At 39.1% G+C, this 14,367-nt stretch overlaps 1 protein-coding gene across 1 annotated transcript; it reads left to right on the forward strand.

The window, feature by feature from the left end:
- Positions 1-474: 474 nt before the first annotated feature.
- Positions 475-4,335, forward strand: C11H15orf48 (chromosome 11 C15orf48 homolog). Its single transcript, XM_013177255.3, has 5 exons — positions 475-632; positions 710-770; positions 985-1,073; positions 1,821-1,881; positions 2,562-4,335. The coding sequence occupies exons 2-5, from the start codon at positions 729-731 to the stop codon at positions 2,628-2,630; spliced, it is 261 nt and encodes an 86-aa protein (XP_013032709.1). The 5' UTR covers positions 475-632; positions 710-728; the 3' UTR covers positions 2,631-4,335.
- Positions 4,336-14,367: the final 10,032 nt, after the last annotated feature.

Here is a 14,367-nt window from a genome sequence, read left to right on the forward strand (position 1 = left end):
GAAATGGGTAATTGAGATAGTACTCCACGTAACTACAGAACAGCTTTGTTTTACTATACATTTCCTAGTTTTGATTACAAACACTGGCACAGTAAGAATATTTAATTTAAAATGTGAAGTCTGAAAAGGACAGAGTGACTACTGAAGGCAGAAAAGCTTTCAGAATGTGAAGTATGAGAAACCAAGTCCCGTACTATCCAAAAAGATAAGCCATTCCATATGTGCATCTCTAAAGGCTTGCTTTCTCAAAGGCAGGTTTCCAAAGCCCACACAGTTAAAAACTTAGGGCCACGGTTAAGTTTTTGCTGCAGCAACTGGGCCAGACTTCAGCTGGGCTCCATTTTCGGTCCATAAACCGCTCGCCAAGCCCTGAGGCGAGGCAGGCCGAGGCCTTTGCCCTGACGTGCTGTTCCTCAGGCAGCAGGGCTCGAGCGACGCGAGCCTCCAATCAGCGGCCGGCGTCGCTCCCCTCAGGAGCCGGGGACGCCCGGCGGGGGGCGCCCGCGCTTCTTGCGCCGTTGCGGGAGCGAGGCGGCGGGGGCCCCCCGCGCTTATATAAAGCGGGGAGCGCGGCGCCCCGTGCAGGTGTCCCGCTGCAGCGCTGCCCGGTCGCACCGTCGCCGTCTCGTCAGGTAACGCTGCGCCCTGCTCGGGAGTCCCGCGGCCGGGGGGTGCCCAGGTTTGGTGACGGCCCCGTTTGTTCATCCAGGTCCGCAGCCGCAGCGAGGATGAACACGAATTTCTTCCACATAATCAAATCGAAAAAAGAAGTAAGTGCCTCGGGTCGGTTCTGAGCCCCGGCGGCGGCTGTGCTGAGGTGGGCGCCCCGAGCCCGGGGGCTGCCACCTGAGGTGCGGCCCCTGAGGGCTTGGGGAGCACGGGGGGCAGCTCAGCCTGCCACCGGCCCCCCTGCCTGTACAAATCCCTCCCGAGCTCAGCCGGGACAGGGAGCTCTTCAACTCTTCTGCACTTCGTGTCTTTCAGCTCATTCCCCTGGTTGGAGTCGTGTCTTTTGCAGCAGTTGGGGCTGTTGCTTTCTCTGCCTATTCCCTCTTCAGCAAGTCTGATGTGATGTAAGCGAAATACTGCTTGGAGTTTATGCTGGTTTGTTCATCTCAACGGAGGCAGTTGACAGTTAAATTTTCCTGAAAAAAAAACAGAAAATCCAAGTGCATGTTCCAAAGTACTAGGAAAGATTAAGATATCTGCACACTTTAAATACTGAAAAATTAATAAATATAGTGTAATGCAGATGGCTTCCCCACTTAAGATTTAATAGGTAATATTTATTTTTCTTGTCTTTAGGTGTAATAGGTTTTAGTTGTTCTCAGACAATTGGGTAGAGGCCATTCAGATATGGGGTGAGCAGGCTGTATCTAAAGAACAGTATTTGCAAATACGAACCTACAATAAGTTAATATAAAATACTGGAGCCAAGTCCTTCACTCTCTAAGCTTTTGGGATATTTTGTGTTTACTTTAAAGTGACTGAAATAGACAATTTTAGCCATCAGGATCAGAATCCCCTTTTTATTTGCATCTTTATTCAGTTTTGATTTTCAGCTTTTTTTGCCTAATGTTAGGTAATACATTTGTACTCAGACAATATTGGCGTGTTGGTGCTTTGGAAGTTACAAATAAAGCAAGCTGTAATTGATGCCTAACCAGAATTTAAAATACAGAGTTGACCAAACCTGTAAACGTGTTTCAAGGAGCTACTTATGTGGACAGTTCTATTGCTAATAGACTCCTCATGTAAGAAAAGTATGTGCAAGTTCACACCCTAAAACGTAGTACCTAGTTTGCTTTCTTCTCTTAAAGCATTAACAAGACTGGCAATCCAGAGCCATGGGAAACTATTGATCCTACCCGGCCTCAGAAGGTAATTAATGTAAATAATACAGTCAGTGTAAATAGCATATTTTTTTCCAATACAATAACTATAATGTGTAAGAACTAGCAAAATACTGATGAGGAAAAAATGTAAAGCTGACATCTATTTAAAAGTGGAACTGATTGCATAGCTCATTACTTTATCTAAAGAATTTCCCCTACCTTACTTAATGATAGTAATTAAGGTATTTCCTTCTTGGTCGGCTGCTGAATTTGTGGTCTGATTGTTGGTGTTGGCCCCCACAACATCTACTTAACTCAATTCCATTGATAACAGTAGATACACAGACTGTAGAGGAAATGCTGTTTACATTTGCATTGTTCCTGAATTACAAAATTGACTGAGAATGGTTCATTGCGTATTACAGCTGTAAGGAAAAAAAAAAAAAAAGTTTAGTAGAGCACCTAGGACAGGGAAAAATACAATTATCTGGGAATAATATTTGGGTTTATTATTAATATCAAAGTGATTTTGTTCAACAAATCATTGGATGTGATATTAGTTATTATTTTTGCTTACTTCTACTAGGAAAATATAAAGCTATCAGAAATCCTTCATCACCAATAAGTTGATATATGGTGTTGTGGGGAGAAGACTAACATTTTATTGAGAGTGAACTTAAATACTGAGGGTTTACTAATTTCTTCCATGTTTTCCTTTGAATCCAGCTATTAACAATCCATCAGAAATGGAAACCCATAGAAGACTTGGAAAATGTCAAAAAACTTACGAAGTGACAAGTTTCTGTTGGCTCTAAAAGGTACTCTATGAATCTAGCGGAATCACTTCTGCACAAACTTGACTACTGAAATCAGTGTGCGGAAATGCTTCTGCTATGTTTTTAGGGTCTCCCTACATTTTTTGGACTCTGGATGAGGAGTTTCATTTTGCCTTAGAAGTTGGCATACAACATCCACATAGTCCAAAAATCTGTTTCAAAGCTCATTTTCAGGTTGCATTTGATGTCAAATGTTGAATATTCAGATGGTAATTACATATGGAAGAAGACTTCGCCCTTTTTGTAGAATTTTGTTTTCTCAAAATACATCAGTTTTGTAATTTTACAATGTTTTTTAATAAAATTGTTTAACTTTTGCAATGTTATATGTAAATTCCATCAATGGGAATTACCCAAAAGCTTTTCTAAATTAAGATTCTTGGTCTGCTCCCTCTTTATCCTATATTTTAATGCGCTATGCGTATTGTATGCAGACTAAATAGTCATCATAGCCAGAGAATGTCTATGGATGGCAACATATGTCATCATAAAATACACTTGTATTTATTTCCTACATTAGACGTGATGACAACGTAAGATGAAGTTAAGATAAGGTTCTATTCCAAATACTAAAACTTGCACGTGTGCTCAGCTTAATCCACCAGGGAGTTTTATATGTTACTTGAGACTGCAGGGTTAAAACATAAGACTTCAGCATGGCTAAAAGGGATTTAGAAATGAGAGAATTTCTGTTATATTTAAATATTGCTCCTGTTTAAACTTAGGAAAAAATGCTAGAATTGGGAAATACACTACCCAAAACCACTTATAATGTTAATTTCTTCATCTTGTGGTAGGTTGTTCAAGCTTAAATTTGCAGCACAGTTAACAGTTTTGGTGTTTGTTTTGTTGTTGTTGTTGTTTGTTTGTTTGTTTTGTTTGTTTTTAAATAGATATTAGGACCTCTGCTTTAAGAAAGAGAAAATAACACAGATTAAAGTTAGGAATGACTCCACAGAAAGACACTTTCTCTTTAGTTTGTTTACTGATGGATTGGCTAGGGAAAGGACGCCATAATCCCAACAAATTAATAAGGGGATATATGTACATCCAATGGTGAAACAGTCCTTATGTGGGTATTTTCTGTATGTTTTCCTTGCAAGCCTTTTCATATATATTACATAATTTCTTCTACACTGGATGATCAGAATGCATGTTACTTGAAGGAAGAAAGCAAAACTGAAACAAGTTGATTTGAAGAAGTCCCCCTTCAAGTGCGTAATAATGAACCTAGTGCTGTAGCTTCCTCTGCTGCAGCAAAGACAAAACAAGTTAGTAAAGCTGTCTCCAAACTTTTAAGGTAGTTCGATGCTGAGAAGAAAAAGTTATTTATCCCACACTTGTGTGCAGATACAGCATAAATATTTAATAAGTAAGTATGATTCAGCAGCATTTATATTTAAGAGTGAGAGGAACAACAGGACTTCAGAATACACGCTTAGCTTTCATTTTAAGGAATGACGTTACAAAACAATCAGGTAGTATATAACCACAAAAAACAGTGCTCTGGGGAATAAACTTTTAATCATTTAAATAGAGAAATGTTTTAAAATATTTTCTGTAAGTTACAGTGTATTTACATATGTTGCTCTATTACATTAAAAGATGTGCTGTGTTGTGCTCTAAGTTGATGCATGAATTAAATGAGTTTGTCTTTAAGTAAATCACGTGTATGGTCTATGAATACTATTACTTCTTTTGACATAAGTATGTCAACATAAGGGAAACAAGTCATTTTTACGTGATTTTTGTACTTAAATACTTTTCACTGGTGTCTTCCCGTAGTGCATTAGGCAGCGCGACTACGATCAGTCCCAGGTTATTGCTTCTCATTTTCTCCTAGGGCATAATAGCAAAGGTAATAATACAATGTTTTGCTTGTTACTTGCTTCCTTTAAAAAAACAAAAACAAACAAACAAACAAAAAAAAACAAAAAAAAAAAAAAAACAAAAAAAAAAAAAAACAAAAAAAAACCAAAGGTTTGAGGAAAGGGTTTTCACATAATGTAAGAAATCATCATCTCTTTGTATACTTCAAAAAGATCATGAGGGTTGTTCAAGTCCTTGGGAAAACTTTCTGAGTGCTCAGACCATTCCTAAGAATATTCTGTCTGCTGTATTGATGAGATTACTCCTGTAAGTAGGGAATACCAAGGCCAGTTGCTGTATCTACCATCAGTACTGCTCAACATAAAGCAATAAAGTGATGTACAAATTATTTCCTTATTCTGCAAACATCAGAGTTAAGACAGTAAAGATTTAATCCGTTGAATTTTATGAGTTTACTTTTATGAGAACAGTAAGATTTCCTTGTCCTGTGTAATGCAAACCCATGACTTTTTATTCTTTGTGCAATTTAGAGACTGTTGAAATAAATTTCACTTCTTTCTTCCTTCTCTCCATTCTTTTCTACTTCTGCGTCCTACTTAATCTTCTGTTCAAGGTTTTGTTTTTTTAAACAATCGCTGTCTTCACTCACCCTGTCTAGTACTTTTCCATTGAGCTATATCACTTCCAACTATCATATTAATTACAAAGTTTCATTAAAATGCTCACTGGCTTGTTAAAATTTCAAATATGGATTAAAAACCATTAGCAATGATTTTTAATGGTGCTAATCACAATTTGAAATCATTAGAATCTATACATAAAGTTATGCTTTTCTAACTGCAGCTGGCTGATTATTATTAAAGCCCATTTGTAAATAGTTTTCTGGAAGAATAGAAGGTTGCTTTCTGCAGTATGCATGCAAACTGAAGCAATAATTGTGTCCCCCCAAAAAATAAAATTCGGAGCAAGAAAAGTTTATGTAATTTTGTAAATAAATGGACAAATCCATCAGTTCAAACAATCCGCAGAAACTTAACAAATGTTTAAAACCTTGCTTTCATGGAGCAGTAACATACAGGGGAACCTGAGTGCTACTGCCTGTTCTGGGGTCTGATTCAGGCTTTATAAAATGCCAGCTCTTTCAGCCTTCTAAAATATTTCCTTTTTGTTTTAGGAGTCATTTAAAAATTCCTGATCTGTATTTCACTTACTGTCTCCCAGCCTTTCACTAAGATCTTTTCTTGAGTTAATAAAAGAGCTAGGCTCCAAGAAGGATAAAACCTAATTGTCGACCTCATTTTAGCCTCTACCCTTTCTCCAGCTTATCTGATACACCTTTAAACATACGTATCCTTAAAGGAGCCATGACATGGGACAAGCTTGATGGCCTGGCTGTAAGGACCATTAATGCATGTATTAACTCTGTAAGTTCACAAAATCTTTGAGCAAAATTTCAAATACTCTGAATTCATTTTAACTTCCAGAAAGTGAAGCCTGTCAATCAAAAAAACCCACAACTTTATATTCTTTGCTATGTACCTTTATTTTAATTGCAAGTCTTTGTTATTACAGTAGTACTTAAAGGCTTAAACAGAATGATGCAAGATTTGTGGGATCCAAGACCTGTGCTGAGTTTCTCCTTTGGTTTTCTTTGCATATGATAGCCTCTGTGTCAGCATTTCTCTGCCTGACATCCCTACCCCTCCATGTTTCTCCACTGCAAATAGTTTACTACCTAGTTATTTCATTGGTGCATGTGATTTCTGTAGTAAGTAGTTATTTACAGTGGGGCCTGGTGCAATCATTAAAGGAAATTGTTCATCCTCCAGTTGTCATCTGTCTCAGTGCAGAGGGCTCTTGCCCCTAGGACTAACTGTAGAAAACAAACAAGAGTAATGGGAATGATTCACGTGTTCTGGCCAGTGTTTGGTGTTGGATGCTTCCCAAAAAAGCTTTCAGATTAAACAAACATGGCCACACTACTCAGCACAGTTTTAATTCATTGTCTGAAGTCTTCAGTGTATAGCACATGCCTGCCATACAGGCAGCACACAAGATAACACGATCACCTAAAAGCCTGACTGAAATGGAAATAGAGAAGCATTAGTGAGGAAGAGGACCTGGGGAGCTGTGGCTGGACTCAGCAACTATTTACCTTCAGGTGTTGATTTGAATAGACAGCAGGCAGATAGTTTGCTGAAAGCACTCTGCCATCATAAAATAGCCATCACCACAAATTACACCCTTCAGAGAAAGTCCAAAGAGTGAACAGGCACCTACGGGCCTCGCCCTGTGCAAAGATCAGACACCTTTCTGGCATTTCATGGAGGCTCTATCAACCCTATTCATTCTGTACTTTGGCCTAGCGATCAAAGGATTTCGGTTTAATAATGTGTTACTTTCAGATAACATTATTATATGTCAATTCTTGCCAGCTCTGGTACTGGAGATGCAATGTCCTCCTGTAGAATTAATGAGGGATTTGTGGTGCCCTCCGAGGACCCCTCACAGAGACAAACTCCTTTACATGTTAAGCCAACAGGAGAGAGCAGCTGTCCAGTGGCTGTTACCCGCCACCACACTGAAGGGGAAATCCTGAGGGATCCCCTGGGCCACATGGCTGCCGTCTCCCTCAGCCACCTCTCAGTGGAGAAGAGGGAGCACAGAGCTGCCCACAGCTGGCGGGTAATGGAGCGACAGGGGGCTTTCGTTAGCACCTCATTAAGGAGGTGCAGTAAGTGCCACGTGGGTTCTTCCCTTCTCTGCGAGGCAGGGGAGGGCAGGATAAGCCTCGATGTGCATTGCTGTCAGACCACCTGCGGGAGCACTGGAAGGCTGTGAGCCCTCAGCAGAGCTGATGATTGCAGCAAGGAGAAAAGAGGTACAAAGAGAGTAAACTTGCCACACCTGGGCTTTGTGTAAATACACCATTTTTAGGTGGGAGGAGTGAGGAGGTGAGCTTCCTCTCTGTGGTGGTGTGCTGTCTCAAGTAGTTCGTGAGGTGAAGGATTTCTCTGTATAGCAAATGAGGGAGATTCTAGAAAGTAGTAACTGTGGTGTTAGGGGATGACAGGGTTTTATTTGGTGTGATGGAGCGGAGTTAGCAAGTCAGAGTCCCAGAAGTAATTTCTCTGGGCTTGTCACATGCTGGTCTGAAAAAAACAACAGAAGTCTCATCAAACAGCAGTGGGAGCATGCACAGAAGCGCTTGGTTTTGTTTTGCTCTTGTCTACACCTAAGACTAGCAAGGTCAGGCCACCTGCGTGGTGCAAGTGCTGTGGGGCTGGGCTGAGGCCACCTGCCTGGCTGTGTGCCTCATGGCACGGCAGGCCGATGCTGCTCAAGTCATCTCTTGTACTCAGGCCACAGCTCCCACCCTGCGGCTTGTGGCTCCTCACGAAATGGCCAGGCCGGACTGGAAACACCAGGGCCTACTGTGGTATATGGCTATGCCAGCTGTCTGGGTGATGGGCCTTGTTGCCTGTGTGTGGCTGGGCACCTGCTCTGGGGAGCAGATCCGCTGCTGCTGGTGGCCAGGGTTTGGCCAATGTGTGTAACACTTCCTAAAATCTTTTTGTCTAAATACATTAGACTTCACAGTGTGATATTATAAGATAAAGCCAGTCATCCTTGTGACCTTGGTCCTGTAATACTTAAAGTGCTTGTGCTAGTCTGTTAAAATTCAGATGTGTTTCCAGCTTTATAAGCTGTCAAGCAGTTGAAAACAAATCTCTTCAACTTCAAACATTTGATCCCTACTATATCAGAAACCTGGTATTACTTGATTTCTGCCTCTCACACCCTCCTATTTGCTGCAGAAACTCCTTCCTTATTTTCCTTGCTGACACACTTTTTTTCCTCATGCTATGTCTCTCTTTCATCCACCAAAACAAATACATCAGAAAAACGTAGAATTTTCTTGGTCTAACTTGCTTATACTGTTAGTATTGTTTATTAGTGTATACCTGTACTGTGTTATAGAAAGTTAAACTTCTAAAATGATTAGATCAATTTATAATTAGGCTGGTGATTTAAACTCAGAAATTATGCAAAAAAAAAAAAAAGACATTGATGATATCAGATGGTGTCAAATTGGGTATCTACAGACTTGGGACAAAATGTCAGTAGGATACAGCACCAAAACCAGACTGGGGGGACCAGAGGTCTGTAGCGACCCACTCAGCGTTGCCTGAAGGAACTTCTGTGAAGTGATGCAGTCAGAAGGCAGATCTGTTGCTCTCCCACTTCATGGTTACAACCATTTTCTAGAACTCTCCAGTGTTCAAGCCACTTCCTGTCATTCTACTCCTTTTGTATGGTATCTGGCATGAGATCAGTCTTTTCTGGTAGACCAGAGGTAGCCTGCTAGTGTCTGAGGCCTACTGTGGTTCCTCAGCCTTTTTCACAGAGCTACGTTTCATCTTCTGACAGGACTGGTGCATCTTGTGAGGTGTAAGCAAGGAATGCCAACCTTATCCTGCTGGATTGTTACATGGATTGGCAACATCCCCATGTTCTGAAAAGCTGCAGTTCCTTGTATTCCTGCTCTGGTGTCTTAGAATATGCAGATTTTTACTGCAAAATTCACATAGGATCAATATGATGCATTACCAAGTGTACCTTATTTCAGTACTTTCATTACACTGCATGATATGTTGGGAGCAAATGAGGTAGCTGTAGATGCAGATAGATTAGCTGAGAGGTCAGAAAGCCATACAAGTTTGAAAAACTTAAGTAAATGTATTTAAGCTTTCATTTTTAGCAAGACTTTTTCATTCTTGGTTGCTTTTTGTATGACATATCTTTTTTTTTTTAATTCAAATAAATGTATTTGCAGTAAGTAGGTGACTGAATGCCGTCCTGTACCAGACTTGCTGCTGCTGCTGCAGCACAGACAAGGAAGTAAGTGCTGAAAAAACACATTGCTTGTAATCCCTGGTAGTAACGGGGAAATGTTATCAGTTTGCCAAAGAAAGCAAAGTCACATACGTGTCATAAATCACTGATTCATTACATAAAAAAAAAAAGCTGTTCTTATATTAAAGATGTTTCATGTAATGATTCATCTCTCTTACCTGTTGTAAGACTCTTACAATTCATTGAAGCCTGAAATATGAAGGAAAAAAAAAGGCTGTCCTTTTCAAGTCATGTTGGGTGACTTTGTAAGTGTTTAGAATAGTCAGGTAGGACTTGGATGAGATCTTAGTTATGTATCTGGGAAAACATATGTTAACATTATGCTGCCTTTACAGAGTTTATTTTTCCCCTTGTGAAATGCTTTGAATGGAACATGTTTAATCAGAAGACAGAATTTGGCTTAAAGACTGCAATATCCACCCTACTCCTACTCCCAGAAGCAGAAATACATTGCGAAATCATAGTCATAATGACTTGCAGTTCTGTTCATTGCCAAACTAAGCCATAATTTTAATGTTATCATAGCACGCTGTGTGAAGTAGATGTAAAACAAATTGATTTTGAAGTTACAGATTTCAGGGAGACATGGAATTATCACAGAACTTGTAGTGGTTGTGTAAATACGCAAGTACATGTTTGTTTTTTAAAATTGCCTCTTAAGAGAAATAATGAGTTTATAATTAATGGAATTATTAAATATATAATAAGTTTATAATTATTACAAGTTTAATAGTAAGGGTGTGTCTGAAGTTTCTGTATCCTCATTAGTTCAAAGAGGAAGTTTTTGTAGTATGCAAAACAGGGTGATAGGTAGAAGTTTGAGCTATGTGTTGAGCCTATTACTTCTTGATGCACATAAAGGACAAAGAGTATACACCCTCTATGGGCCAATGCTTTAAAAAAGCCAAATTCCCACCTAAGTTATAGGTAGAGTCACTCAGTAAAGATCCTGCACGTTTGACCTATCCGCCTGTTCTCAGAAATCTTCACAGCTGTCTGTTTGGCAGTACCACAGACATAATACACATTCCTCAATAAGAAAAACTAAAACACAAAGTTATTACTGTAGCTAGAGATGAGCATTTGTTGGAGCAACCTGTAATCAGAGGTACCAAAATCATGAGCCAAGGCAACATCTTTACCTATTGGATTTTCTTCTTCATGAAACAGGTAAAAAGGGTATGTGGCAACCCAACAAAGGAAGGGGATGTGGGCAACTCTCCAACTGTTTTTATTATCAGGGATGAATGGGTGTGGTATGCACGAGATGGGTAATACATTCCCTTGCTTAAGAGAAAAATTGTAAAGCCAGCTATCAAACATTCTAGCTTAACAGCACAACAGATCAACTAATGTTGCAATCTGTAAACAAAATTGGTGTTGGCTTAATTTGTGACCACTGCAGTTTGGCCCAGAAATATCGGTATGCTCCAGAGTTGGCTGCATGGTAATGTAAAGGCATCTAATGCTTTTCAGTTGCTTTCTGGAGTAGCTATGTACTCTGGCTTTATCTGTGGGTTTTTGTGTGTGTTTTTTTTTTCCCCAACTCCCTCCTTTGTACACAAACACACCTTATATGATCAATAAAGTATGAACTATTTAAGGGAAAAAAAAAAAACACTTTCTGCAGTTCGAATATCCTTACTCAGCCATAGCAGTTGGTGGATCCAGTAGTAAGATTTCATTTTGTTGTGTTACTCTTGCTCTGTGGGCTGCTTCTTTCTATCTCTGATGGCTAAAATTAGGGACTACCTCTTCCCTCTATCCTTTCTCCAGAGAAACATTAACTGTAATAATTCTGAGGGAAGAATAATGTTCTGGTTTCACTGCTGATTTACTGAGATAGTTAATTGATCTAATGTAATATGATATCCTGCATGGCTATCAACAGGTATGTGGATCTAGAAACATATCTTCATTTACTGCTTACTGTAAATGACCATTTAACTTTTGATATGCAAAGAGTTGCTTGCTTTTATATTTTCTATGATATGACTTGACCTTTGCTCCATGGCAAGTCCAGGCAGCAAGGTTACCTGAAAAACATAACAACTTGTTCCATCTAGGCTACGCTTAAAGCAGATGTCAAAGCACCAAGAAAATACTCTGTGTAACTGGGTTGGGTGATTTCACTTTCTAGTTGATGGTAGGTGTTTTTTTGCAGAAGCATAGAAAATACAGAATTGCTTAATAGCTTGAAAAAATGAAAGAAGACTTTACTGGAAGGAAGTTGTGGTTGTGAGTTGCTCAGCCTCTACATGAAGCCTGTTCAACCAGCTTAAAAGACAGCAGTAGCAATTGCAGCACTGTGGTATTTTCTACTTAATTTTGTATCTCCCTGATTTGAAGCAAAAATGCTTCCTTCAGTGTATGTTTTTGATTCAAAGTGTCATCAAATCCTTTATCTTAAAAAAAGTCCTCTTACTTCGAATTCAGCACCATACAGAAACAGTACTTATTTTCATAGAAACTTATGGCTTTGCATGATGGATATTGTTGTTTACATTAATGAATGTAATTTGTTCTAATTGCATTTGATAGCCACAGCTGACTTACAGTCATAGAACATTTTTTATTGCATACCTGGGACTGGCAGGAGGTAATTTATCTCTGTATTCCATGGATATTTTCTGTACAGACCTTTAAGAAGTACCTTAAATATTTCCCAGTAATTGATTAGCAAATCCGTGGTAGGCTTGTGCTTTTCCTTATTACATGTGTGTTTCCACAGGGGGGAAAAAAAACCAACTTTTTTTTGCTTACTAACAAGACATTTGAAAGAGTTGTGGCAGAATACATTCCTCTGACACCTAAACCAGCAAGTCCCAGCGATTATACTTGGAGCACAACTCTTTTTATTAACGCTGGGCCTAATGCCCCCTCTGCTGGTAAATTTGGGCAGGACTTGCTCCTTAGTGCAAGGGGCAGCCTGTCCATGCAGTTTGTCAGACCTGTTCTTACACTTGGCTTGGAGAAAAAAAAAAAACATAGGAAATCTATAAAAAACAATGAGTAACGGTATACAAGTTTCAAAAGTTTACTATCGTCTGAATTATGAAGAAGTTTAAATATAGTATTTACATTCAAATAGAGGGTTTTTTTTGGGGGGGAAAGGCTGGTTACTATCATTAAATGTTTTTGTTTACATTTCATCAACTTATTTGAGAGCTTATTAGCTTATTTCTGTGTGCATTGTGAGAAAAAGAAACCAGAGGAATGCGGGAGTTGGGTGCTCTTAATGTGTGTGAGCCAAGGAGAATTTATTGCTTGCGTGCCATTTGGCTGCTGTTATGAGTTCAGCTGTGGCTAAGATCCCTGTCTGTATTGGCCCTGAGTGCAGTGGAGTGTTTGCTGGGCAGACAGCCTTAACTGTTCTCATATGCTACTCCCAACCCTGGAACAACCACTGATCTTTCCAGCAGGTATAACAGTAAGAAAATCATAAAGCAGTCATCGTATGGATAAAGCTATACTTGTGTTCATGAAATGGCTTGTTTTTCTGCAGAAATTGGTGCCACAAAAGGTGTACATGCTTCATAACCTTAATAGAAGTGACTAAATTATGTCATGCATTTTATCACTGGCAGTTTTCAACGGAAGAAACTGTGAAAATAAGGAAAAAGAATACATGGAGAAAAGGAAAATAGATAAAGGAGTAAAAATATAGATTTGGATTATCATTATTTTACAGCTGTAAAAGTAGAAAGCAGGCATGCATGCGTTCTAAGAGCAGATTGCTGTCATAACTGCATAGAAGTAAATGGAGAGGATAAGCATTTATTTCAGCAGCTTCCAAAGTTGTCAGGTATTTCACAGAATGGAAGGGCAAGTATTGTCCTTCCTAGAGCATTCAGCTGTGGAGAATTAAATGAGAAGAGTAAAACCAAAGGGGATTTGCCATCCCCAGAGCACAGAGTGGCAGTTAGTGCCCAGTGTAATTTCTTACCAAGAATGAGGGTGAGGAGAAGCTGGGAAGTGGATTAAGGGGTATAGGGAAGGGGGGAAAATACATGTTATTTCTTAATGTACAAAGAAAATCAATAAAAAGATTTTTGGCAGTGCCATTTTGGATGTTCAAGACCAAGTTCAGGTATGACATTTTACATGGTAATCCTGCTAGTATAGAAAAAAGTGCTGCTAGTATTGAAAGGAGTGTCAACACAATTTTGAAAAGAAAAATCTTCATTAAGCAAGGAAAACACTAATTCAGAAATAAAATTGGTCTCTGTTAAGTTTTATCTTAGCATAAGAACACTTAAGAATATGAGCAGAATGCGAGGGTTTGCAGTCCATTCCTTATAAAAACACTTGACTCATATGAGTAGTCATTGAAGTTGTATCTATACTTAGGGAGAAGATTAGTAAAATCACAGATTAAAATTTCTTCCCAATGTAGACTGTTAGAGATGGCAGAATTTTCACAGAATTTTAGCTGTTCGATCAGCAATAGCATTTTGGCACATCTCTGGAAAGCAGGAATACTAGCTGTGGAAGCCTCAAATTTTAGGTGCCTATTGGGTAGGGACAACTCAAAAAGTAAAGGCATTCTCATTTCAAGCAGAAGGGTTTACAATGATGAATAGAGAGGTATGAAGACATGTGAATGATCTTGTGATAACCAGGTGAAATAATCTGGATGTGCTGCAGAGCTGCTTGGAAAGGCACTACATGATTCTTGTTTATACCAATGCCATTTTCCTCTAAGGTGATGACTGAAAAATGATCTTACAATATCTATAACTTGCCTTCTTTTATAGCCACTTTACACTTACCAGAGCACTGCTAATGCATGTTAGATTATATATTCCCTGTAGTTTATTTGTGAATAAACTTTCTCAAGAGTTCTCTATTCATTTTAAGTAAGTGTGCTAACTATTTCAATTTGTTTATTTTTAGAGTTCTGTTGTACTCTTTTATTCCATCACTAGGAGTGTTATCAATTGTGTATT

The sequence above is a fragment of the Anser cygnoides genome, chromosome 11 (assembly GCF_040182565.1).
Source record: "Anser cygnoides isolate HZ-2024a breed goose chromosome 11, Taihu_goose_T2T_genome, whole genome shotgun sequence".
Lineage (NCBI taxonomy): Eukaryota > Metazoa > Chordata > Aves > Anseriformes > Anatidae > Anser > Anser cygnoides.

Excerpts from the sequence above, each read along its gene's own strand:
- C11H15orf48 (XM_013177255.3), top strand. The coding sequence starts at position 729 with ATGAACACGAATTTCTTCCACATAATCAAATCGAAAAAAGAA. Across the intron at positions 771-984 it reads TAATCAAATCGAAAAAAGAA|CTCATTCCCCTGGTTGGAGT; the intron begins GTAAGTGCCTCG and ends CGTGTCTTTCAG. Across the intron at positions 1,882-2,561 it reads ATCCTACCCGGCCTCAGAAG|CTATTAACAATCCATCAGAA; the intron begins GTAATTAATGTA and ends CTTTGAATCCAG.